The 27,516-nt window shown below is 41.8% G+C and overlaps 3 protein-coding genes across 17 annotated transcripts in view; 2 read left to right on the top strand and 1 right to left on the bottom strand.

The window, feature by feature from the left end:
* The window catches only part of RGS22 (regulator of G protein signaling 22), a 60,068-nt gene extending 57,686 nt beyond the window's left edge, over positions 1 to 2,382 (top strand). For all 9 annotated transcript variants that reach the window (XM_064392924.1, XM_064392888.1, XM_064392905.1 and 6 more), the window contains exons 26-27: positions 172 to 265; positions 2,195 to 2,382. In XM_064392924.1, coding sequence (XP_064248994.1) covers positions 172 to 245 — 74 coding nt within the window. In that variant the 3' untranslated portion in view covers positions 246 to 265; positions 2,195 to 2,382. The remainder of the gene's footprint in view (positions 1 to 171; positions 266 to 2,194) is intronic.
* A 13,222-nt stretch (positions 2,383 to 15,604) lies between these two features.
* Positions 15,605 to 20,735, top strand: LOC135282776 (cytochrome c oxidase subunit 6C-2). Its single transcript, XM_064392853.1, has 4 exons — positions 15,605 to 15,730; positions 16,350 to 16,477; positions 17,897 to 18,018; positions 20,609 to 20,735. Exons 2-3 carry the CDS (start codon positions 16,364 to 16,366, stop codon positions 18,014 to 18,016), a joined length of 234 nt encoding a protein of 77 aa, XP_064248923.1. The 5' UTR covers positions 15,605 to 15,730; positions 16,350 to 16,363; the 3' UTR covers positions 18,017 to 18,018; positions 20,609 to 20,735.
* Positions 20,736 to 23,610: 2,875 nt separating this feature from the next.
* The window catches only part of VPS13B (vacuolar protein sorting 13 homolog B), a 426,582-nt gene continuing 422,676 nt past the window's right edge, over positions 23,611 to 27,516 (bottom strand). For all 7 annotated transcript variants that reach the window (XM_064392805.1, XM_064392810.1, XM_064392794.1 and 4 more), the window contains one exon: positions 23,611 to 25,612. In XM_064392805.1, coding sequence (XP_064248875.1) covers positions 25,367 to 25,612 — 246 coding nt within the window. In that variant the 3' untranslated portion in view covers positions 23,611 to 25,366. The remainder of the gene's footprint in view (positions 25,613 to 27,516) is intronic.

The raw sequence follows: 27,516 nt of genomic DNA, 5'->3' as shown, positions 1-27,516 counted from the left end.
AGGCATTGCTTCATCCTTGTTTCAGCTGTGAATATCCTTGTAGGTCTTTGCCAAGGATATTATGACCTGTTTGTTTATTTATTAAAAATATCCATTTAGTAGTAGGGCTGACAATAGCACTATGTAATATTCAGTTCCTTCAGTTTCACATAATTTTTTTTCCATATGCAGGTTCCTTGTCTATGTCCTCCCTGAAGCCTGAAAGTTTTGTAAAAGCCACCCTTCCTGCAAAGCATAAACTCTGAATCTTCCCAAGAAGCAGGAAGTGAGTACCAGACTGACAACAAGTGCGCTTTGAAATGTGAATTCTTAAAAGCTAGTTTTCCTGCTGCCAGTGCTGATGCTCATTAGTAGCAAGTTATTCTGCTCCAAATCATGTTTAACTGAAGCTGTACAGCCTCCATATGAAAACAAGCTTATTTTTCACGTCAGCCATGGTTAGCGGATCTAATGTTGACCAGATGGAATTTTGTTGCAAAATGGCAGTCTCTGAAATTAGGTTATCTAAGCTTTCCAGTTAAGATATTTTAAATAGGAACATGAGATGACTGGAGAAATCTCAGACTCTATGAAGTTATTGTCAAGAACCTGACACAGAACTGGCAATAGATCACCTCTGCCAAAGCCAATTAAATATTAGACTGAGAGAAAGAAGTGGGACAGCAAAAAAAACCTGATAAAGACAGAAAAACAGATTTGCTTCAAAGCTTAAATTCCTAGAAGGAAGAATCTTTTAGAGGTTTGGGTTTTTTTGATATTTTAAGCCTATGTTGAAATTAGGTGGACTTAAAAAAATTAATAGGACTTGGAATATTGCTGCTTTCCTTCTCTGCTCCTCCTTCCCCTTCTAATTCTGTACTTAGCGCTGCTATTTTAGGCAACTTGGTGTCCTGCCCTTACTAGTCCTCCTAAAGTTTCAAGTGTCTGAACATAATCTTCCTGTGGCAGCATTTTCTGAAAATGACTTCAGAGAAAACTGCAGCATTCCTTGGTCTTCCCTCCCATTCTCTTTCTGCCCTCTTACCATGTTCTGCAGTTGCAGTTAAAGTAATCCAGCCCGGGGGCCTCCTGTGCCTCGCAGGTGTGACTGTATTCCACACACCTCTGCTCCCCGTGGAGTCCTGGTGCAGAAGGGCCTCTGCTCCTGCTCTGTGGCTGAGAAACCTCCAGCTGGGCCCAGTGACCACAGTGCCCCCAAGGCACCTGCACCCCTTGCTCCAGCCCAGCCCAGCCCAGCCCAGCCCAGCCACCTCTGGCCCACCCTGGCTATTCCAGACCGGAGAACTGCATTCCTGCCAGGAACCAGGCTGTGGTACAGACTAACACAGTGAGAAAGTTGAGGTCCTGTGTGATTTGAGAGGTGTCTCCCAACAGGTTCAATTGCAGCCCACTCTCTAATGCCACTGGACATTTGCCTGCCAGCTGTCCTGTAGTGACACTCTGCTGGTAGGGTGAGACAGCTACACAAGAGCATGAATGCTCTCGATGGGGCATCTTCCCTCCACTTGTGACAGAGCAGGTCACACCTGGTCTCTTGGGGGTAAATGGGAAGGCTGGTGGAGGAGGCCTGTGAGAAAGGCCAGGCTGCCATGTGCTGGGCACAGCCAGTCCCAGTTGCCTCCAATGGACCCATCACAGGACATGGCTGATCCCTCAGCCAAGATGGTGGCACCTTGGGGAAACACATTTCAGAAAGAGCAAAGAAAGCCAGAGAGTGGAGGAAGAAATAAAAGGAGTGATAAACAACAGAGGGAACACCAAGGGCAGAGAAGGTGTAAGAGGAAGAGGTTAAGGAGAAAGTTGAGGAGGAGGAGGAGGTGCTCCATGGTGGAGCAGATATTCCATGCAGGTTGTGGAGGATTGATGCTGGAGCAGAGGAAAATAGTGAGGAGAAAGAAGGGGCTTCCCAGTGGCTCACCAAAGAGACAGAGTGCAACCAGTGGTGGTAACAAGGAGAGGAGGAGAGATGCTTGGAGTGAACTTGAACCAGGGAAACATGGAGGAAAAGTGTTTTCTCTAAGTGTGTAAATATTCTTTTTTTCATTCCCTCTCTCCCCCACTACCTAAATCAGTAATGATTTATTCTCATTTGCAATAAATTGATTTCCCCATTTGAGTTGATGCATTTTTTGAAGAACTACTCTGATTATTCCAACTGGCTGATCACAGCAATGACATTTTGTTACCTTTTCAGGCACATTAAAATCTCTCTGAAGAAGGGAATGCAGAGACATTCAATGGAGGTGGCCAGGAGACACAAATGTAATGTGCATGCAAGGTTTGTTCTTACATTTCTAGAGCAAAGATAATGACTTGGAATATTATTAAGAACCATGGGATCAAGGGTAGAAAATAAACATCTTCCAATGTGTTTAATTTCAACCTGATTGTGACACTGGCTCTTCTGTTAATAATTTAATAATAAACCTTGAGGCTCAAATTGCAGTAGGATTCCACTGAAGTATGCATGGTGCAAACTACAAGGTAGTCTCCATCTTAAACATCTTACAATCAAACCCAGTTCTTCAGTGCCTGATCTAATGAATAAGTAAAACACTGCCTTGAACTGACAGCCCTGAAGCAGGTTGTTTTGGCACACTGTGCTCTCACTATGCAATTCACACAACTTCTGTTCATCAAGGATAACTCATGAGGTCTCTGAGTTGTTATAAAGCCAAGTGCTCTTGTTGTTTCCTCCCAGTTCAGTGTGATTCCTGTTCCAAAGTTCACCTTCTGTCTCATTTCTGAGTTTTGATCCACAAGAAAGGCTTAAAATCTATCCAGGACACAGATGGGATTGGGACCTTTTATACAATATCATTAGTCCCAAGGCATTGCTCAACAGAGGGTTGCTCTTGGGTAGCTCTCCCTACTTCTAAGAAGTTTTAAAAAGCCTTGGGGCACAGTTGATGTGGGGACTAAGGACCAAGGATTAATTGAGAAATTAGGAGGGGGCAGGGGAAGAATTAACTACTAGGCAAGAGACAGGATGATACTAGACCTCTCCACATTCTCCAGACCTCTTTAAAAACCAGTCCCCAGCCACAAAGCTCTTGGCTCCATTCTTCCCCACATGTGCGTAACGCATGTAAAAGACAGGCTGATCAGCAAGCTCTAGTGAGCTGATCCTGAGGATTAGCCCCAAGTTAGGGATGGGACTGTCTCCTGCTGGAGACAGGCTGGCAAAGAAGAAATACACTTTCTTTTATGGATGTAGTTGCCCTGATCATGTATTCTTACAGAAGGAGCAAGGGAGATCATTGGTTCAGTTCCTGCTTTGCCCATGGTTCAGAGTTTGCTTCATGCTTGTCTGCACTTGTTCTGTGTTAGAGTTACCTGAAAAATATGTTTTTGGTGGAAGCTACAAGGGAGTAAAACACAGAATTCTTTCCCTGGTTTTCATGTCTTCCTAAATTTCACAAATGCAGTAAACTTTAATGTTCAATCCATCTGAGGAGATTGGAATGCAGCATCTTGTAGTGAGCAAAGCACATGTGGTACTGTGTGGCCTACCGCTCATTAATGTGAAAGGCAGAGAAGAATCATGAAGTGCCATAAATGCAGTGATGTATGTCACCCTAAAAAGCACATGGAAGGCCACCTTCTACTGCTGTGGTCAGTACAGTGCACGCAACCAAATGCTGGAGCATGGCAGGCTGCTTGCGTTGCTGTATTCTTGCCTTCATGGAATTTTGAGACAGCTAAGTAATGTGTAGACATTGCTTATCTTATGCTAGTAGTTCTGACAGGATTAAGACTTGGATTACTTAAAAAATTAAAGATATTATCCAGATATTTGTTACAAATGATAAAAACTCCTTGTGAATGTTCCAGCCTTGCCAAACAGTTAACAAAAAAATTACGTCATGCAAAAAACTACTGTCCCAGACAGTTGTGATCATTAATACCATACATATTAATGAAACTTAAAAAGAAGTACTTAATTAGTGAACGGAATTTTTCAAACTGGCCCTATTCACTCCAAGTGCTGCAAACTGAAATTTACTCTCAATCTAGTTTGCTCTTCTGCCTCCGTGGTAGCTGAAACATTTGGGTGTATGTAGACAGACAGGCACTGTTTTAGTGCCAAGGCCATGTCTTCAGTATGCAGCTGAGGAGGATCACATGTATCAGTAATGCTAGAACTACATGGCATATCATTATTTTCATTTTATGCGTCAATTTTAAAGAAATACTGGGCAATTGAACAAAGAATACATTAAGAGACAGGAACCCTTAAATTTCCGGGTTACTGGATCTAATCTATTGCAATGGCAGATGCCCTAGAACTGCTATTTGATGATACACCAGAAATGGAATAGTGGTTTAAGTCTCATCCCAAGGAACCAGTTCCATCAGGGAATCTGAGAACTGACTAAGTATTGTTACTCTGAATGGTGATTCTATATAACTTCAGAACACTTGTACTGCTGTTGTCTTTTTGTCTTGCTCTTGAGATCTTTTGTCTCTTAGGTTGCTGATTTACCACCTACGTGAGCTCAGTAGTTTTAAAGAGCTAGAAAAGTTTTTCTCAACAACCCTAGCACCTCTCCCTTCAGACAATTAAATTTTATTCCTTTTTTATTTTAAGTACTTATACTTTGTGACAGTCAGAAGTCTTTACAGTAGAACTAAAATCTCTGGGAAGTTTGCTGTTACAGACAATAAAACCAATTCTCCTTTCCAGAAACTTGCAAACCTAGAAAACTTCTGGATAGATGTATGCTCTAGTGGTGTTAAAATACACAATGCAATCAGACTAATTCAGGCTTACTTTTGAAGTTTACTCACAATTAATGGACTATAATAGTAGAGCAATTAATTTGGACTTTTAAAAGATGTAATTTAAATTCATAAATATTTACATTAAGATGCTATTACTGTGTATTTCACTATTTTCTCATCAGACCTGACACGTTTATTAAAGCAATTTGTAATTTTTGAGAGCGCAGTCCCGAAATTGCTCACTCAAATACTTTTGCTAGCACCACAAGAAAGGGTTTTATATATTTTGCTTTGACTTCATTTCTGCTGCTGCATTACACAAAATATCAGACCATGAGATGAATTCCTGAAACTACATAGTGCTGCATTATGTTTCTAAGGTGCACACTTCTGTCAGTTTACAAGAGCAGTAGTAGCCATGACCTGGCCATTTAAAAGGGACAAAATGCTTTTTCCTGTGAGTCTGTGCAATGCTGCTCTGCCATTGCCTCTGTACTCCTCATGATCCCTTTTTAATGGCTATTTCTAAAGTCCTGTTAATGGGGAACTGTCTTAGACCACAAACTGTGGGTTCATTTCACTCCTTCAAGGTGTGAAAATCTGGTTTTTAGTCATCAGATAGTGAGATCAGCAATGGGGAGAGGTGTTTTGCAGATACAGTAGTGGTGGAGCAGACCCAGTTTCTCTTACTATACAGTATGGGGTGGCCAAGGCCAGACTGATTTTTGCCACACCTTCTACATCATTTACATGAGAAAAATCATTGTGATTCACTTTGCAAACATGTTTGGCTTAAAAAAAAAAAAAAAAGAGAAACCTGCAGTAATGAAATCTACAGATAAAAGCATCAATGAACTGGATATTTGCATCGATTTGGGCCCCTCACTTTCCTGCTGTTGAGAGCCTTGGAAAATGGCAGGTGCTCCTTCATTGCTCCTTCTGTGCCTTTAGCCCAGTTCGTTGTTACAGGTACATTTTCCATCCTCTACCTCTTGTATGCTTGTGAAATGGCCAGCCCCAGTCCCAACCAACACCATTGCTCTAGTCAAAAATGTTGACTTTAGCATGTGTGTGTAAAAAGGACTGAAGAGAGAACAGATGTTTCAAAGTTCTGTCCCAAACTTGGAAAAGAAAACCCTTAAATTATTTATGTTTCTGATGTTAAATGCTGGGTCAAACTATTCACTGTGAAGCTGTATGTGGCCAGTTGAGCTGCAGTAATCTGGCTTAAATTTGACCTATTTAAACTGTCCCATTACATTCAACTGGTGATTTTTGTTACTACCTTTTTATAGAAATATTTTTAGCCAGCCATTGTGAATCATGTCTGAATACAGCTGAAATGGGGTTAACTGGTATTTTTTTAAGCTTGTGGAATATTGTTGGTTTTAATACATTCAGTAATTGCTGTAAAAATGTTAGGGAAAGATAGGTCTGAACAAAAAATTTAGATCTGGATCTGTACTTACAGTTCAAAACCACCTAATTTTGAGCACTCCCAGGATTTCAGGGAGTTATAATTCACATCTGTGTTTCTAACTCCTTCATGCATGATTGTCTGAATGTGCACTTTTGGAACAGGTCCATGTCTAATAGGCTAAATTGTAGTTCCCAAATCAGAAGCCACATGGTACTGCTACATAGTTTTCTTTTATTTTCTCCTCTTATAATCTAGCCTTCAAAAAAGGTTCTGTCAGTCCAGCAAATGGGATTATTACCAAACACCAAAGACTACACTTTCTACCTACCTGCCATAGAACTCACACATTTTTATTTCTACCAATGATTTAGTAAAGCATTTGCACAATGACCACAGTGGACACTCCTCTGTCAAGTAATTATTTATCAGAGCACTGGAGCAGATTTGAATTATGAAGGACTCACTAAGGAGTCCTAGTATGGTAAGGGTACTTAAAGTAGAGATGAGATTCTCTTATTTTTAATACTCATAGAGTCAAGCTAATTTTTATGTCAAGCACAGGCTGTATTTACTTGGATTTTCCTCTATTTCTCTGCTAATTAAAATATTTTAGTTTCGTGGTAACATATGTGAAAGTGTTGACAACAGCTCTGCTTATTCCACATGTTAATTATGTATTTGCTCAGAGTTTGCTGATGAACTGTGTGCATTTCTCACGTTAAGATTTCATTTCATGTCAAAGGACAAATGGGAATGTAGTAAGTGGATTTGTGCTTTTAATTTTAGATATTTCTTTTTGCTCTCAAACTATCTTGTACAATTCCTCTGTACCACATGGATTTGAAAATATTTTGTTGGCAAGAAGTTAAAGAAGAAAGTAATACTTGCTTCTCAGAATAGGATTTCTGAACAAAGCAAAGCAATTTTACCATTAATGAGACAGTTAAATGAAACAAATGACACGGCAAGCAAGAAAAAGACCACAGCATCACACTCAAGGAATGCACAGGCACACAATAGCTTATGCAATATTCCCCATCTGACTAAGTGAGTAAATACAGAGATTTCCCTGGAATTACTCACTACAATAGGCCATGGTGACTATAGCTCAGTAAATGCAACCACCAAGCTTATAGCATTCTTAGCAGTTTTCATCCATAGACAACTCAATGGATTTCATCCCAGCTGCAAGACCCAACCCAGCACTGGGTTTGTAAACCCGAGACTCTGATTGGCTTGGGTAGCACTCATTCCTGAAAATGGTACTTTGGGAATTGAATCTATCACATCCCTAGAATAATTTACACCCTTACAGTTTTGTATGTGCACATGCATGTGTATGTGCATATATATATATACACACACACACAGACACAGAGTCCAACAAATGCATAAAATTGCCTTCTTTGGTAAACTCTTTTACCATCATAATTGCATAGGGCTTAAGTTTGGTGTATATATATTTTTTTTCCTAATACAATATTTCAACCATTTTCCTCTGGATTATGTTTTTGAAATTAAAGTCTTTGTTGCATTACAATGTTTGTGTCTGTAGTCACTTGCATTTGAGAAACAGAGCCATTACACTTGCTTTGTTGAGGAATATGGCTCCTTCCAGAGGTCTGCATGGCTGCTGAAAAGAGAAATAAATGCATTTTTGGGGAGTTCTTTTTCTTCTAGAAAGCATATGCAGGAAAAAATTAACTTTTGCTGTGTTTCTTCTCCCAAATGAGAAAGTAATTAACAGCATGTGTTGGGCTATTCACTAAAGACTACAATAAATTATTTACTATTTTCAAGCTAATGAAGTGAGTACTTGATCTAAAAAAGGAGAGTGTGTATGATTATGTTCATTTTCCAATTATGACTTTTGAGTTCAAAGATCATCTTAACTCCTGGCTGCCTGATCCTGTAATTTGCTGAATGTATTGAAACTCGTTCTCTTAATTCATGTCTCCAGAGATGCTCTGCACCTGGCAATAGCAGGCCTTCAGAAAGCTGTCCAAAGGACAAAACCAGTGAATTTTTTTTTTGAGTGAAACACCAGAAAAGCACAGCTTTGTCACTGGAGTTCCACATGAAAGTATATTAAAAAATAACAAACCAAAACAAAGAAATACATAGGTTTAGTTGGGCTTGCCAGGGTAATGTAGTACTAATCAAAGATTGTGTTCTGAGACAACAGTTAAGCATTGGAAACAAACTGCCCAGAGAGCTTTTGGTATCCTTATTGTCATCAGAGGGGCTCTAAAAACAGATAAGGTATGCACATCTGCCAGGAATGACTAAATATGTTCAGAGCCATACTGGGGCAGGGGAGTGAGTAGATGAACCCTTGAGGGACTCATGTTCTCTGAATCCATATTCAGGTTGTTCTGACGGCAAGAGCTGAGCCTCTGCTAAGGAATCTTACGAGAGTCAAGGGCCGTGACACTTCATTTGCTCTGCACCCGAAACTCCCACTGAAGCCAATTATTCAATCTAGTTTAACAAAGACCACAGCTTCTCTGGCCGTGCAATTGTTGGTAACCATCAACAAACTGATTCATCTACAATTGGGCCAAATGTTACAAAATCTGTTTCTGAGTTCTTGTTTGTACCTCCATCATAAGATTACACCAAAATTAAAGCATGCAGTACTTGAACTAACTTCAAAGGCTGAGCTTGCACTTCTAGCTAGTTCAGCCTTTTTATTGGTTCATGTTTTCCATTTGGCTTCAACATCCTGTTCCTTACTGATGCCCTTCTAGAGTTTCATTTACAAATATTATGTCCCTGGTTAGTGAGCCATGCTAATTAATACTGTGGTGGGGGCTATGGATTATAGAAATCTCATGCCTCCTGCTTGGAAAAACACAGCGATTTTTCCAGACGTTTACATGTAATGCTGTATTGAACATGGCCAAATTTGTTTCAGGAAAATGTATCCTGAACTCATTTAACCAAAATATATTTAAGGTTGCTTATACTGTTATCTATTGCCAGTTTTGTTAATCATGAATCTCAAAAGTTTCAATGCAGTAGAAAACTGAGACCCATAATTTCCTAATTAGATTATTTCAAACAAAACAGTAAAGTTAAAACAGGCTGGTTTAAGTATGGATATTTTTAAAAGTTTATGCCAATAACAAGTTAAAAAACATGAACAGATGATTTGACTACTTTCTAGAAGTCTCACATGTCTGACTGTGCCTCACCTTTCAAACCTGGGACCATAATCTGACATGGATTTTTGCTTGTCTGTGGGTTTTGTAGTCAGAAACTCCCTGACTCCAGGGACTTAAAATGTTCCCAAGGTTTTAATTGTAAAGAAAATCTATTACATTTGCAATACTATCAAGTAGAAATTATGAAGCCTTTGCAAAACATAGCAATCCTAAATTGGTAGATTCTTCCAATAGCAAAATAAATGGAAGCAATGGCATTTCTTTAGGAAGAATATTTACTAGACCAGGTAATGTAATTGGAAACAATGAATAAGTTTTCAGGCTCACAATTAATTCATCAGATCATAAAAAGATCAAGAAATACATCATCTCTGGGGTGATGTATTCTCTTTTTATTTTACTTTTGGTTTTTAATTGTGTTCATGAACTCTCTTTTCATAAATGGACATGATTTGATTGATGTGACTGCACTATGATGATACAAGTCACAACAAATCTGAGACACCCTTCACTCCTTCTAGACTCTTAATTTCAGGCACAGAAATGAAAAGTTGCCAACATCTCGTAACACTTACCATGTCATCACCTCAGTGTGAATTAAAACAGACTAAAATGAGATGTTCAGAAATCTATGAGTAAAAAGTCTAAAAATTGCCACAGGAACCAATTGCAAAGCGATCTTTATATATAACCTGGGCCAATCTTTTTTCTGTCAGAATGAGCTCTGTATTGTACTAGGCAAATTGAATAAACAGCAAAGATATCCCTGGGTTAAATCCTACTGTTGCAAATTTTTAGACATCACCCTTGCAGGGTGCTGGACCTACCTGAGCAAGGCCCCTTCTCCTCTCTGTGCAGCTCACCCCTCCAAGAGGAGCAGAGAGCTGCCCAAGCAGGTACCTTGACCCTAACCAAGGAAGGTGCAAATGTAATGCCTTGTGGAGAGTGAGTCTGACTTCTATTTGAAGCTTTCCCACTTCACAGCCCCTGTTTTACACCCACAGGGAAGTTGGTCTGTCTTTTTCTGTGAGAATTAGTTCCTTGAGCAAAATTATAGCTGGGTCAACAGCAGCAGTTGGCCACCTCCTGCTCTCCTGGAGGTCTGATGTTCACTGGTCACATCTGGGGAAAACAGAAGCTAGCAAAAGCTCTGGCCTAAAGTCTGTTAATGTATGAAGAACACTCCTTGTTTCAATGGCTTTGGATTACTGAAGGTACCCATGTGAATCTTCTGCTCAGATTTAGAGCAACACATCCATAATCAAGGGGGGAAACACTGGCAAATGTACCAGGTGCATGCAGGGACTCACCAGGACTGCTGGGCACGTCGTGCAAGCGTTGTCTGCCATGTCATAGTTCCTGTATGGTAGATGATGTTTGCAGCTAGAGAATTTTGCCTTGTGTGAAATTAAACCATGTCACACCACATGAACCAAAGTGTGCTTTGAACAGGAGTGTGAAAACTTGGCCTTTTGTCCTCATGTCGTGGTCCCTGCTTTCATTTTTCAAGGGAGTAACTCTGCTCCTGTGCTGTTCTTACTGTGGACACTTTCTGGAGCTGGATGCAGACTAGGAATGCTTGTGGCCCACGTTGGGTGGGCTGTCACTGAGGTGGGCCTGTAGAGACTGAATTACATGTAATGATTTTGTGTGTTGGGTGGTTAAATTTTAGATTGGAGTACTTGTCGGTAAAGATGGTTCAATGTATTCCTGGAAAAACAAGGATGAGGAATGAGAAAACTTTCTCAGAGTAAGGCACCTCTGCTCCAATACAGAGGAGTTAAGGAACAGTATAAAAATGTTTCTTTGATGACTTTATTTCCATTGCAGACAAGCTACATAACATTTAAAACCACAAAAGAGAGAAGAATCTTGGCATCGTTTAAAGGGCTTTGAGCAAGGAACAGGGACTGGAAGGAGGTGTTTCTTGTGGGTGTGGTTTTGTTTTTTCCTAAGAAATCAGAAGATAATGTAGAACATAATGGCAATGAATAACGAAGTTACACTTGCCTAAATTAAACTTCTAGGTAAGAATGACACATACAAAACTGTATTTGTTTAAAAGCCCAATTTATCTAACCAAGGGTCTCCTGTTGCTGAAACAGTATATTTGTTTCAGGTAGACCCCCCAAACCTGGAGGATTTCAGAGGGGGAACAATTAATGCAGACCCAAAATCCAGAAAACAAAGTGTCACATGAATGTTAATGTCACAGCTCTGAAACCTGGTGTGTTTTCTGCTTCTGGGTCTGAATACACACGTTAGCCAAGTCTTGACTGCAAGCTGGGAACTTGGGAAATAGCTCTTTTTTTAAGAGGATACCTCAAAATGGTACCAAACACAAGATCATTTGCATAATTCTTTCACTATTTCATGTGTATTCAATATACCAAAATCAGTCTCTTTACAAGTGGAATAAAACTTAAGAAATCACTTTTTTTGAGATTCTTCTATTTCAGAAACTTGCATAAAATCAACAAAGGCTTGTGAAATCCCTGTCTGCTCCATTTATTGTGATTTGAAATTTTCTGCTTTGTTTATACTGCTCTTTTGGAAGTACAAAGATATTTTTCTTCCCCCTACTAATTTTGACCTTTTCCATTTAGGAATTATTGATTCACCCTCATTTTTTCGTACAGCTGCCCTTCCAATTCTGTTTAAAAAACTTGTTGTGACACCATATCTTTGTTCCACAGCACCACTGGTTGATGTAGACACAGCTGTGGTAAGAGAGTATTTGATCAGTTAATTTCTGGCACAGATACAGATGAGCCCAAATATATGCATTTTCATATGTGGCACATAGCATTGTTTACCTTCTGTTTCTTTTGTGATAGGTAGATTTTTCATTAAACTATTTGGGACTGCATCTGGCTCAGGGGATTGCTGATGTCCCATGTGATCTTTTTCCAGTAGATTCTTGGTTTTAATTTGATCCAAATTATGATTATCTAAAGACTTTTCGTGGCATATGCAAAATCACTTGATTGTCACAGTCCTGTTCCTAGCTGGCATCTGTCCACACCACAGAAAGCACAGTCCTGACTATCACAGCTGGTACTCTTTGTGGAAAAGACAAGGATTCACTGACTAAATTTTCTCTCACTGAAGTCAGAAGTAAATTTTACTTTCAATTCTGGTGCAGCACAAGCAAGAAATTATTTAGCATTAATGCCTTCCTTTACTCTTCAAAAGATGATCCCTTTCAAGGGCACAATGGAGAAGAGTAAACTGCTGCTGGCTCTACAATATTTTGGAAAGGACAAAAAAAAAAAGGACTGGAGATTCTACTTTATAGCTGTGACACCTTTTGAGTGAACAATCCTAATATTTGTGTCCCAAAGACAACTGGAGTAGGTGTCAGGATGCCCGGGGAGGGGGTGGACTGGTCTCTGTGTCTCTGTATATGCCTTCTGTTTTCAGGTTTATTTACTTTCCTGCATTTGGGTGCACAGGTTCCACTCAGGTCCAAACCACACTTAGCTCTGTAATGCATTCAGAAACCAGTGTGACAGGAAGCCACTCTGTGCATTGACCTAACGGAGCTGTTTGTCTCTGCTCTCCTTCCACAGCTCTTGCTCTAATGTATTCTCCATCCTTTTTTTATCTCTTATTTGCACAGTCCTGAACTGCCCTTTACACAGAACAATAAGGAGTTGGCTGTATATTCCACAGTAATGACATCAAAGGATGATAACAATTAGCACTTCATTTAGCATCTCGACTATAACACAAAGATGCCTAGCCAGCAGTATCTCAGGCACATGGAGAAACTGGCCACACAGAAAAGAATTTAATGACCTGGCCAGCCATGGAGGAAGCTATTGAAAACAGCAATCAAGATTTTTTTATTTACAGACCTAGTTCCATCCACCAAAATAATCTGTCTCCACAAGACTGATGTTTACAGGAAAATTACTCATATCTTATCTGTGATGACAGTAGCCCTGAAACCTGCCATGCCTTTATTCCAACTACTTTTGCATTGTCTTTTTCATGAGGGCAAGTTCAGTAAGGAATTACTTTCTTATAACTAATGTAAACCTGCCATCTTTCAGTTTAAAGCTATTACCCCATCCTGTCACCATATGTCAAATGTAAAAAGTCTCTCTCCAGATTTCTTGTAAGCTCCTTTTAGGCACTGTAAGGTTGCTCTAAGATCTCAAATTCTTCTCTCCAAAGGAGACAAGAAGGTGTTCCAGCCCTCTAACCATCTTTGTGGGCCTCCTCTGGGCTCACTCCAGCAGGTCCATGTCTTTCTTGTGCTGGGGCTCCAGAGCTGGACACAGCACTCCAGGTGGGATCTCACCAGAGCAGAGTAGGAGGGCAAAATCATCTCCCTCAACCTGCTGGCCATTCTGCTTTTGATGCAGCCCAGGATGTGGTTGGTTTTCAGGCTGTGAGCACACATTGCTGCTTCATGGGGAGCTTCTTATCCATCAACATCTGCAAGTGTCCCTTCTTATTTCCTGCCCAGCCTGTATTCATGTTTGGGATTGCCCCAGCTCAGGTGCAGGATCTGGCACTTGGCCTTGCTGAGCTTCATGAGGTTTGCACAGCCTCACCTCTCAAGCCTGTCCAGATCCCTCTGGATGGCAACCCTTCCCTCCAGTGTGCTGACCACACCACACAGCTTGGAGAGGACAGTGCTGAGGGTGCACTTGATCCCACTGTCCATGCCACCAACAAAGACATTAAGCAGTGCTGGTCCCAAGACTGGCCCCCGAGGAGCAGCACTTGTCACTGGTCTGCACTGGAACGTTGAGCTCCTGACCACAGCTCTGAGTGCAATCATCCAGCCAGTTCCTTTGTTCCTCATTCACCAGGTGGTTCATCCACCCAATCCACACCTCTCTAGTTCAGAGACATGGATGTCATGCAGGACTGTGTCAAATGCTTTGCACAAGACCAAGCAGATAACGTCAGTCGCTCGTCCCTCACCCACCAATGCTGTGACCCTGTTATGGAGGCCACCAAATCTGCACGATTTGCCCTTGGTGATACATCTTGCCATTCTTTCTGCATGACATCATTAACATTTGGGGTTTTTGTGTTAATCCACATGGGAAAAACTCTTAGACAGACATTCTTCATTTTGGTCTCAACTATTGTAACAAACTTTTCTTCAGTTTGAGAAAATGTTGTCCAAATTGCATCTATTCAAACTGCTATTGCAAAGAACATTCTTCCAGCTTGTAGCCACAGCTGTATGATTTCCCTCTGAAATTTTCTACTGACACTTATTTCTTCTTAATCCCATCGTAGAAAAAGCAACTCCTCTTCAGTTTTAAGGGTCCATCTCTCTCATTTGATGTCAGGATCTACTGGCTTTGGCAAGGGAGAAAAAGACATGAATGAATGCCTCACTGCACAGGAGGGACTTGTTTTTTCAAGGCAAGAATTTATAGCATTTGGTGTAAATCCCACAGAGACTCCCCAGGAACACAAATGACAATTCCATGTGCAGGTGGTGATTAAGTGGAAATCATGGGCAAAGCACATGTTCCTCATTTCCAAGAAAGGTACAAAAGCTGTCTGAGGGACATCTAGAAAGGATTACAAATGGCTTCATTTCTTTCTAGGCTTGGCCAATAATTCCTGGCAAACTCTCTGTATAAAGGCCTGAGTGCCTCGGCCCAGCAATGCCACCCTTCAAGTGCGTGACTCGGTTTTCTCCCATGGCTCTCAACAGAATCACAAAATGGTTTGGTGGGAAGGAACCTCAGACAGAAGAAGGAACCAGGACATGAGCCAGCGTGTGCCCGCTGGCCAAGAAGCCAGGTGGCATCCCGGGCTGCACCAGGAATGGTGCGGCCAGCAGGAGCAGGGCAGGGCTGTCTCTGCACTGGAGTGAACCCGTGAACAGCTCCGGGCCCCTCAGCTCAGGAAGGACGTTCAGGAGCTGGAGCGGGCCCAGCGAAGGCCGGCGGAGCTGGGAAGGGCCTGGAGCACAAGTCCTGCTGGGGCTGGGGCTGTTCAGCCCGGAGCTAAGGAGGCTGAGGCCAGGCGGGGCCGGGCTCTTCTCCCAGGGTACAAGGGACAGCACAAAGCGACATCGCCCCAGGCTGTGCCAGGGGTGGCTGGGCTTGGACATCAGGAGGAATTTCTTCACAGCAAACATGATTGAACAGACATTGCAATGTGCTGCCTAGGCAGGTGGCGGTGTCGTCGCCCCTGGGTGTGTTTCAGGCAAGCCTGCCCTTGGCACGCAGTGCCGGGGTGTGTGTGGCTCGGAGCTGTTCGCTCCCCGCTGCACTCGGTGTTCCCAGAGCCCCTTCCCGACACCACCGATCCCGCGCTTTGCTCCCACACGCGGTTTGACCCGCGCCGCCCGCCGTAGGCGCTGCCCCGCGCATGCGCGGTAGGGTGGCGCAGCGGAGCGCGGCGGCGGCGCGGGCGGACCTTGGCGGGCTCTGAGGTGAGGCCGCTCCCGCTCCCGCTCCCGCTCGGCTCCTCCGGCTCCCGCCGCTCCCCGGGCTCCTCCGGGCTCCTCCGGGCTCCCCGCCTTCCCTCCCGCTTCCCTCATCAACCCCGTCCCCGGGGCCGCTCCCCGCTCGCCCGGGGCCCTGCGGCAGCGCCGTGACCTCTGCGCGTCCCTGAGGGCGGCGGGGCCGGGCCCGGCGGCGGCTGCAGCGGGGCTGGGGCGCCCTGGGGCGGGCAGCGCTGCGGGGCCGGTCCCGGCCCGTCCCGGGGCTGCTCGGAGTGTCTTCTGACATAACCAGCAGGACAGCAGGGCTGGGAGGGGAGACCCTGCGGGGAGACCCTGGGATTAGTGAGAACAGGGAAGGCCAGCCTGGATTCCCCAGATATGGGGGTGAGGAGTGTAGGAACGTAAACCAGAATCCTGTCATAAATAGGTTGTCCTTGACTTTTGTCCCTTAAATATTCTCATTGGAAGGTCAAGCACGCAGGACCGTTGTTGCTTGTACCGTGAGGACAATTTTTGCACAATACAAAAAGAATGACCTTTCTGTGGTACCGAAAACTGTTTTAAGTAGAGCTTGTCGCACAATTCTCCTGTTTGTTTTTTCTTTCAGGAAATCCAGTCAGCATGTCGGCTGCACTGTTGCCCAAGCCCCAGATGAGGGGCCTGCTGGCCAGGAGGATGAAGTTCCACCTCCTGGGGGCATTTCTGGTGTCCATGGGATGTGCAACTTTGTACAAGGTGGGCTCTCTAGTCACTCGGTTATATTGAAATATTTAAAGAATTAATAATATTTTTCTGTTGAGATTGGGCTGAGCTGTTCATCAGAAAGGTTTAGTAATGTATTTTTGTAAGCATCTTTCCAAAGCACAAATAAATCTTCCTAATCTGCACTTGAAGAAGTGATGTGAATAATCTGATTCATGCTGTGTGCTCGGGGTCAGGCAATTCCTGACAACTCCACCTTGAGTCTCCTTGTCCCAAAATGCTCCTGACCATTCACAGCTGATGCACATGAACTGCAGGTAGTTTGTGCCTTGGTCTGTTCAGGAAACTTGCTCTAGAGCAATTTGGAAAACTCATCCTTCACACTGAAGATATCAGTGTGGGAAGAGCCAGTGTGGTCTTTCTGTTTTCACTCCTGAGGTGTTGTGTGGAAATGGAGCATGATGTTTCTGCAGAAACACCCTGACAGGTTTGATTTCTGATGAAGATAAGAGCTTGTTCTTGAGTGCTCTTATGAAATAATTCTTGGATCTCATACATGAACATGCAAACAACACTGGGTGAATTGTTGTGGAAGAGCTGGATCCTGGTTTTCCCCTTCAACTCGTGCATGTGTAGTGCTCAGGAAGTTGTTGACAAAAGTGACAAGAAATGAAGTTAATTTCAGGTTTCTCACCACTTCTCAGAGCCACAAATGCCTGTCAGGAACAACAAGCTCACAGAGGTACTTAGCACATCTGTTGGGAGGTAGACAAGCTTGTTTGTGCTCAGACTTGGACTGTAATTTTTAGCAGTCTGTGCCAGGTGCCAGGCCAGGTCAGAGCAGGCAGTGTGGGATCTCAGCAGCCTTTTACTTTGCTCCATGTCAGGTGCTCTTCTACAAACCCACCTTGGAATTTTTTTCAAGTATTTGGGAGCTTTTTGAGTACATCCCTGTGCCTCAGGTGACTGGGTGTCCCAGAAATGGGAATTGTGTCTTTTTGTGTTGGTGACTTGGTAAGAGTGGCGTGGCAGTCTTGTACCAGATGCAGCTGAGCTGCAGGGCAGCTCACACGTGGCCTTCAGGGTAGGATGCCATTTTATTTCATTTGGAGTTCTGCAGCTGCCCACAGGCACAGAGCTTGCCATGGTGACATGTTTTATGTGTAAACCCACTAGCAGGGAGGGCGTTGGACACTGGTATCCCCACAGATGGAGTGGCTTTGGATCTTGGCAGTGGGATGTGTGACCTTGTGAGGTTTTACTGCAGACGTTTGTTCTCCTGCCCAGTGATCAGGCAGCCTGACTGGGTTTTAACAGGAACAAAGGAATGTTTAATAATTGGAGCTAAAGGCTTTTAGATGAATATCCACTGATGGACATTATGGAACTAACAGAAGAAAGATTTGTTCATAAAGCTTTGCAAACCTTAATTTTCTGTGTGTTACTTTCCAGTTTGGAGTTGCTGAACCCAGGAAACGAGCTTATGCTGACTTCTACAGAAACTATGATCCCATGAAGGACTTTGAGGCCATGAAAGCAGCTGGTGTGCTTGAGAGTGCTCCAGCCAAGTGATGGTGAGCTGCACCTGCAGCTGCTGAGCTGCACTGCCTTGCAACAGGAGTGAGATCATTTCAGGGAGATGTTGTGCTTCCTTTTTTTTTTTTTGAAAGGGTTTTGCAAAGAAACGGGGTACAAATTGCACTCAAGAGACCTGGGTAATAAAAATGGAAGAAACAGGAGAACTGGGGTCTGGGGAATAAAGGCAGGATGGAAGCTCCTGAATACCTTTTGTGTAATTTGTTTAACTTGTGGGTACAGGAGACAGAGTGATGATGCCAGGCCTTTGCCCTCCTCACATAACCAGGAGAGGAGACAAAGCTCTAATGCTGGACTCCAAGACTTGATTCCACAGTTACGTTCATGCTGTCACATCTTGAACTGCTTAACTTGGGGCTGTCTGTATCCTCTGCTTACATACTTGTGGTGGTACAGTGAGTGAGAAAATGGAGAGGCTGATTCTCTCTCATAGCATACATCTTAATGTAAGAAACAGAGACAGCTTCTGCATATCATTTGCTATTTTGAACTTGGTGAGGGGGGGAAATATATCTATATACATCTATATATATATGTATAAAAATCACAGTGGCATACAGCTCTGTGTTCTGATAATCACATTTTTGCCATATTTTATGAAGCTTGAATAGAACTTTGTTCACAATACTCTTTTTTAAGCACTTGACACTGCCTTTTCTAGGAAGACTACCCAGCTTTGTTCTCCCTTGCTAGTAACCCCAGGAAAAAAGTCTTGATTTCAGCTGTGTTGTAGTTATTAATAACTGCACTCACTAAGCTGCACAAGCTGATGTGACAACTCAATAGAGTTCCTCCCCCTTTCTTGGTTGCAAATTTTTTACATTGAGTTCTCTGCTTCTCCTAAAATGACTTCAGACTAATCTAGAATGATAGTTTTTCATTCTTTTGGAATGTTTTCATATTGTGATCATTACGTGATAATCTGTGGCTTTAATTATCCTGGCCAGCTGGATTTTCTCAGCTTGTTTGCATGAACAGGCAAGATTGAACAAAAGATTTGTACTTAACACTATGAATACTGAATTCTGTTCTGTGACAATCTGCAGCTATCTGGTTCCTGCTTAGCACAATTTCATAAAAAAGCTCAGAGCTCCATCTCTTCTAAAAAATTAGAAAAAAGGTTAAAAGTCCTTGTATCAGTCCCAGCTTTTGGTAGTGTTTTGGGGTTTTTTTTTTTTTCGTGAGTGTTCTTTAGCTAGGACTGCAACAAACATAAATAATGAAATTATAAATTTACCTGGTTTAAATATTGGTAATTCTGCCTCTGATTCAGTCCTTTGGCTATTTTATAGTCACTTTTAAACTTCTTTAGATACTGGAATTACATCCTTTAGTCAGGTGGCCTTCATCACTGTATTCTGAAGGGCCATCTGGTGGTAAAATCATTTGAAACAAACACTATCAGCAAGGATGCATGTTGAATATTTAATTCAAATCATGAGTAGGATTTATTTCTCTACAAATAGAGCTTCACTCTCAGCCTGTGTTCCCATTGGCAGCTTAAAAAGAATTGCACATTGTGTGCACCTGTTAAAGTTAAATGTTTCCTAAACAATTTTTCCATTTCTTAATTGTACTGGCTCAAAAAAAAAAAAAAGGGAAAGAAATCCTCTTTTGTGATTTTGTTTGAATTACTGATGCTTCTTATTCCTTAGCCTGTTTATGTAAGAACAGACATTTTTTCACTCTTTCATAGTAGAAAGAGGTTGGGTTTTTTTGTGCCTGCACTTGAATACAAAAGTAGAGGAAGGGGAAAACAATGCCAGTGTTTCAAATGTTCTGTAAAGGCTGTAGAAGAAGGACAAGTACCCAGAACAGATGGAAGACATTTTCGTTTGCCTCAGAAGTTTAAATCTTAGCTATTTTGAATTTTCAGCCTTTAGTTGGTGTAGTTACCTAAAGGTTACAGGGACCATGCACACTCCACATCTCCCAGTTTCCTGCAGTGTGTGCTGTATGTGGCAGTGGCTGAACCTCACTGGATGCTCTCTGTGAAGCCAGAACTGAGCCCAGAACTGAGACAGGGGTCGGGTGGGCAGGAGGAGGGATGGATGTGAGGAGTATCTGGCATCTGCTGTGTGCTCAGCCATGGAATAAAGGGGGAAGCTCAGAGTTTGGTGCTAACCACTTTCAAGACTCTTGTCATGGAGCACAGCTGGTCTTGGATTGTGTTCAGTATAATGGGGAGAAGCAATTTGAATTTGGTTTTCTTCCTTCCTTGGTAGGCTGCCTGCACCACTTGTTTCCTCTCTGGCTCCTCTCTGAAAGCTGCATTCCTTTCTCCTGCAGCCTTAGCAAGGCTGATTCAGTTACCAGTGCAGCATGTATAGTGGATCTGATGTGCTGTGCAGTGTTGTTCCAGCTCTTGATTTGTTCCATGTTTCACTTCTGTTTGCCACATGAAGGGTGTGTGAAACTTCAGGCTCAGGAAATAACGGGGAATTCCTCTAGACTAAACTACCACATAAACTTTTCTCTCTGCTGCTCTGCATTCGTACATTCTAATACTTTTACTTGGAGCATGAAGTTTGTCCATCATAACTTAATGGGCTTTTTTTTGTCTTGCAGATTCCCTTCATTTCAAGAAGACTTGATGACTGAACCTTATTTGTTCACTGAAGTGTAAAGTGCAATGCACCACAGTGCATGGCACGCTCTAATGCAACTCAATAAATAAAATAACTTATGTCAGTGACATTTGGTTCTCTTCATTAATGTAGAAATACTTAAAGGCTCAGGTACTGGGGGGGTGGAAAGAGGGGTGGAAAGTCTTCAGAACTTTCTCAAGATGACTAAGTCCATCTTTCCTCCAGGAATTATTTGCATCTCTCTTTTGGCCGAATTCCACGTTTGATAGCACAGTATATCCCTAAGCAGTGACAGCTAGTTTGTCCCAGCTGCTTATGGGAACGTGCAAGAGGACAGATGTTGCAGGAAGGGAGAGGATGGATTTGTGGAGGGGTCTGTGTTACCTCTGGCTTCACAAGGTGAGCTGACCTTGATACAAAAGAATTTGGCTAGAAATTCTGGAAATACACCAGCCAACCTTTTTGTCTTTTTGTCTGCTGTCATCACTGTATTGTCTTCTCACATCAGCAAACTGTTACAGCAAGACTTACAGACTCTGCAAATGCCCGTTCCTACACATGGTGTATTAGTTACTCTAATTGGAAAATGACTCCAAACTGCAGGCATGTTCCCATCTAATTGATGTACAAGAGGGAAGGGGGTACAGGCAGACAAAGTAAATATTGTATTATGGTAATAAAAATCTTGGCACGCTGCTTTTAGACATGTATCATCTTTTTAATATCTGGAAGTAGTCAGCTAAGCATGGTTTGGATCCCTGCTACACTGAGCAGTCTGAGGCACCACGATGCTGTGCCTTGGGCCCTGGTAAGCTGTCAGTGAGAACAGGCTTTGTCATTGCCTGCTGCTCAGGATGAAGAAGGTCCTGGGGCTGCAGCTCTCGTCTGCTGAATGATGACACTGAGGAGAGCAGGCAAAAGCTGACTGCAGGAAAGGAAGGAAGTCTTTGTATGAAGCAGCATGACAAATTAGGCCATCTGTGTTGTATTTGAAGGTCTTCGGTTCAAATCCTGTTTGGAGTAACTCTTATTATTTTACATGGATCATTAACTACTTAACACTTAATAGGTATCCTTGAACAACATTTGGACTAATGAAAGCACACAAGTAATGTATGTGATCCAGAACATTTTATAGAGCAACGTGGGATTTTCTTTAAACTTCCCATGCAGACAGTGCTTCCTTTAAGCAAAGAAACAATTTGACATTAGTGATGCTGGGGAAACCATCTAGTAATCAAAATACCCCAGCTCCTATAAATGTAAACCAGAGCTTAACAATAGCAAATGATCTCCATTTATCTTCCCAATGTATAGTATAAACAGTGTATGCCATTAAGTACTGACTAACATTTTCTCAGGCCTGTCTGCAGGTTTAAATAGCCAGGGGTCTTCAGTCTTACTGACAGCTTCAGAGGCAAAGAAATCTGCTACTGCCAGGTGTGCAGGTTAATAGACATGACTTCCCTTGTCAGTCTAGGCCCTGTATTCTTCACAGTTGCTCTGAATTAATTCACTGTTAAATTCTTAAGTTTCTTTTAAACTCTTGTAGCCAGCAGCAGTTATTGCAGTCTGTGTTCCTTCAGCTACCAGCTCATGTGATTTAAAGAAATGAGAGTTTTGTGACTGAAGGCAATTTCTGACAGATACAGCGAGCTCAGGGATGTCTCTGGCTAAATGTATTTAACAAAGGAAGCTGAGTTCTAACTTCTGTGGCTGTGCTTTGGGAGTCTGCAGGCTGCAATGGTTGCTTTCTGGATGCAGCCTGGTTTCACACTGGATGCAAGGCAAGTACTTCCCTTAAGCAGGCAATGCCAACCAACCCACAGCTTGCTTTCCTCTGGAGTAGGAAGGGAGTGCAAAGCTGGACACCTAACCTGCTTTTCTGAAATCAGCTCCAACCCACCAGTTTTCTTTTTTTCTTCCTTTTTACATTTTTTTTCCTTTGCCAGCAAGACTTCACCTAATTCTATCATACAAAGAATTGGAGTGGGTATAATAGTACAAGACCTGTGAGTTCAGCCCTAATCAGTTGCTTGTTACAGGGCATTCTGTTTCTAGGAGATGCAGAGCTGAAAAACATGCTTGGCTGCTCTTGGAGATTATCCCAAATGTCTGAAGGTTTTTGCTATATTTATGTATGAAATGATATATAAAAAGGAATTATTTGACCTGAACTGCTTTGGGAAAGGTCTTGCCTGACTATGGCTTCAAATTTTTTGGCTAGCTTACTTTATTCTGGAGTGTTTGAGGAGTGATTGATTGTTCTGGAAGCAAACTAAAAAGATAGATTTGAAGTTGTGAGCTCTCCAGGTCTAAAGAGCGTTATGAGAGTAGGCATGTTTTAAGAGTACACATTGCACTGCTTTAGCAGCTAAGTACAGGCAGCTGCTCTTTGGACAACTTTGTTTTCATAGTTCACACAGCTCATATGTAGGAGAGGTTGATTTATGTGCTGTCCCCACTCGTTTCCATACATGTGGTCAGAAGGGGGAGAAAGAACCTGCCTAATGCAGTAAAGATGCAGCTCTATTCACTGAAGAAAAGTGTAATTTAAGCAAGTGTTTATTCCAGGAGAATGTAATTCAGGAAAAACACAAATGAATCTTAAACGGCTGAAATCTACAAACGTTTAGAAATGAAACTGCTGTTCCTCATTTCATACAGGTGTGTTTGCATCCCCTTGGCTTGTCTGTGTACTCCATAAATAAGGAACAGATTAGTCTAATTGAAATGGTGAGTACAGTGCTGTTTTGATTCAGTTAGTCACAAAAGCATAAAACTTTTCAGCACACATTTTTGGCAAGCTAGTCACCAGTTTTTACTTCCAAAGTATTGTCATGATCTATTGCATTTTCTGGTACACTACAAAGTCCAGTGACCAACTGGGATCTAATGGGGCCCGCATGAAGCTTGCCTACATCAGTCTTGTCATTGTCCTACACCTTCTAACCAAATGAATAAACAGCTCACAAGAACAAGTATTACAGGAATAGCTTTATTATCTTTAAACAATTTAATTATATTACAATTTATCCATCAATATGCAAAATTAGAAGTATTAAACAACTTCCATAAAATACTCAGGAATGAAGCGCATGTGTGTATATACATATACATTTTTAAACAGTGTTATTTAAACAATGACTAAGTTATTAAATCATTGTATGAAATGTTGATAATGGATGGGCTAGTTTCACAGTCAGAAAAGGACAATGCAGACCCCAGCCTCCTTTACTCTCAGTAGATGAGAGACACAGCTTTTAGAAATACCTTTTAACAAAACAGAACTCAAGAGAAAAATATCGCAGTTACTACATTCTTATTTCCTGTGCATTTGGTCATATCAAGTATGCATAGAAGTTATTAACTATAAAGCATATGCTCCAAATGGTGATCACATTTTATTCCAGTTTTTGACTCCAATTCCAGCCATGTTCAGGAATCTCCAGACATAATTCATTTTGGTAAGCATATAGAAAAGGAGAGAAAAGTTAACACGCATAGTTGGAAACCAAGTAAGCTTTTGATTTTGAAATGAAACTGCCATAGCCAAATTTGGTTTATAAAGTCATCTAACTGTGCCCAGAGATTGATTTCTTGTCTACTACAAGAAATGCAGGTGTTTAACATATATTTGTAAATGTATTGTGATGGCATCATTAACTATTAATGCAATTGGTGCCTGTGGGTCCATAGTTTCCAATCAACTTTAGAAAAATCTCACTTTGCTTAGTACATATTTGAAAGGTCACGTTTCTAAATATTCCTGTTTTTATCAGTTTGAAGATGATAAGCATAAAATGAATTGGGACGGGAGGGAGTACATACAATGTAGTGGTGGCAGATCAGAAATAAGCAAGACCCCACAAGGTGTACTTAGCACCTGCACATCTGGGTTACATTGAGCTTGGAGATTTTAAGGAGACAGCTCTGTTTCTTACATTTTTGAACTGCATGTTACTGGCTTCCAGTTAATGAGCAGACAATGCACAGTCATACACACATTGAAAGTACTTTTGAAAATTTGATGGTGGATAAAATAAAGTTTCTGTATACAGACAGTTTTAAAAATAAAGTCATGTTGTAGTTCATGTTTTGTTCTCCAAACCACACAAAGGCACTAGTTTACATTATGGACTAATGTCCTGCAGAACTTCACTCAAATAAAGGAAGCTATTTTAAGGTTAAAGTGGTGCTAAAACCCAGCTGTCACTAGTAACTTAAAACAGCCACACTGGGTTTTTCAGATTTAGTGGGGGAAAATGTTTTGCCTCAGGACGCACATGTTGGGGGAGTGTGGGTGTGGGGGGAAAGGCCCAACCTTGAGCAAGTTTTTACAGCTGAGTTATAAACCTGGTTTATAACAGAAACTGGCAGACCCTAAAATAAGATATAGAGGTATTGATACACATTTCTGTGTGTGGTAAAAACGTCCGTATGCATGTAATTTTCCCCCATTCTCTAATTTTTGGTTATTGAAAAGAAAAAGGATTTTGATTAAGCTGTAGTCCAAGGCTGTTCCTTCTCACTTTATTCCTTTGCCAGAACACTTTCCTTCCAGCACTAGTATTTTGGCTAGGAAGCAGGAATGTTGTCAAGATTAGAAAAGCTATTGGGCTTTGTTATCAATTTCTACCTCCTCAAAAATTGCATGCATCTCTACTTGATGTAGGTTACTGCAGAGAAAGCACTGCTTTCAAACTGGTACGGCATTACTACACACACCAGAAATAACTTAATTAAATCCTTTCCTCAAGGCTTTATTTTTCACCATGGTGAATTTGCTAATGAATACCTGGGCGAAATTTGGATCAACTACATACTGATAGGTTTTTGTAATAGCCAGGGGCTGTTCAGCAGCCAGGGTCTGGGGGGCTGGCGCTGCGGCGGGGCCGGGGGCGAGGTGGCAGGAGGTCTTTGTGATGTACTCCACCAGGCGGTTGTACTGCTGCTCCGACAGTCTCTCCCTGGCGCCCTCGGCCTGGAATCACAGAAGATACAATAGTTACTGAGTGCTTGATGGTAACTGAGCTGAGCAGCAAGGACAATGACTTCCACATTTCTCTGAATAAAATCTGCCTGCCTGAAATCTTAAAATAGTTTAAAGGATTTTTTAAATCATGAATGTTCTCCCATAGTTGAGTCCTTGGTGAATTAGTCCTCTCCTCTGCTGTTTGGACTTCTGAGAAGCACTAACTTGCCACAGAAAATTTAAGCAGTATCTTTTGAGAATTGGTTAAAAGTAGAACTTTACAACAGATCAGCTCCTTGTATACAGCAAAGGCATTGAAACCCCTTTTAGAAAAATGTCAGTAGCTCTTGGCAAGGCTTATCATACAGAAATTCTATTTAGCCAAAATATTTTAGTCTTCAACTTACTTCATTTAAAATGAAGACTAGAAGCTACTTTCCAGATGAATGTTCTATGGCAGGATATATCCATCTGCTTCTGGCAACAAAACCCATTCACACAAGGACATTTTTCTAAACAAAAGGGTTTTACTAAAGATGATTTGGGCATTTTGTTTCTGGAGAAGACATTAAGGGATCTGTGTTTTGCAGGCTGAAATAGGTATAGGTTGTTTAAGATCCTAGCAAGAGGAATGCAATGACTTACCCTAGTGAGAAAAAATACAGTAAATCAAATACTGTAATCAATCATATGGTTGCAACCAGATAAACTGTTATCCAGAAAAGCTGTGGGCAGACGTGGCTTTGGAAGATCAATCTGCTGTGCCCTTATTTTTGAAGAAGCTGAGGATGGCTACGACTAGCTTGAGAAGGGAAGGCAAACAAGCAGGCACCAAGCTGGTTGCATGGTCTCAAAAAAATATTTCAGAAATCCCACCATGGATAATACAGTAGTATGATAAGCTAAGTCATTCAGAATAGAAGTTAGTTCCAAAATATTACGATGAAGAGAAAAGGCAGCAGCTATAATAGGGCTAGGGTTTGATGCTTCCTTATTTTACGCTTGGAGAATTGCTGACCAGTTTGATTTTTGTAGGATTTAAATTTTCTTGCTGGACACCATGCTAAAGATTTAAAGACTGCTATCTTCTGCCTGTCTTTCAGGGAGTTTTACAGGTCTTGCTAGATAGAATGATATTTTCAAACAGTGCCATTAGATTCAATTTAACATCCACAATCATCTCTTGTCATGTCTCTGGACTGCAAGACTCATTTAAATACTCTGCTGCTTATTTGAAGAAAGAATTAATATGATTGATAGATAGTGACAGGTGTCACATTCACATGAAAAAAGTCCCCTTTGGATTTTTTACTATGCCTTTGGAGATGGATTTGCTGCTCAGCGAGTAGAAACACTCCTGTTTTCAATCATCATCACAAAATTGCTAAAGGAAGCAGGCTCATGAACAAGCTCAGAAGTTTAAGGTTGAAACCTGTGCCTAGAAACAGCAGAAATGATGAAATGGGCAGAGGAAAGGGTTGTTTCCATAAACGACCTTAAGGCAGGGAAAATCAGAAGGCAGAGTGCTGCAGCAGACTCCCAGCTCACGGTGGGGAACGGTGTCTGAGCCACGACTTTGGTGAAAGTACCTCAGCACTCAGTCTGTTTCAGCAGTTGAAAGCAGAGAAATATGCTGGAGTGCCACCTATGTAAACTGGATTTTAAGTTACAGGGTAAATTTTGCATGTAGGTGGCTTCACGCTTTTTCCTGATTTCTCCTAGGGAGGTAAGCCCAGGGACAGCTGGGTTCTGCCTCCACATTGACCAGAAGATCCTGCTTACCAAAGGAGACAGAAATGGTGCTGGTATCCCAACTCATTGACTTTTGTGAACCCATTCTTCATTAAGCCCCAGGCCATTTTCCACAGATACAGCAAAATTGTTCAGGAGGAAATATTAACTATGGTTGGATG

Source organism: Passer domesticus, chromosome 1 (assembly GCF_036417665.1).
Source record: "Passer domesticus isolate bPasDom1 chromosome 1, bPasDom1.hap1, whole genome shotgun sequence".
NCBI lineage: Eukaryota > Metazoa > Chordata > Aves > Passeriformes > Passeridae > Passer > Passer domesticus.
Note: the sequence above shows the minus strand (reverse complement) of the source record. Positions and strands in the feature narration are given on the sequence as shown.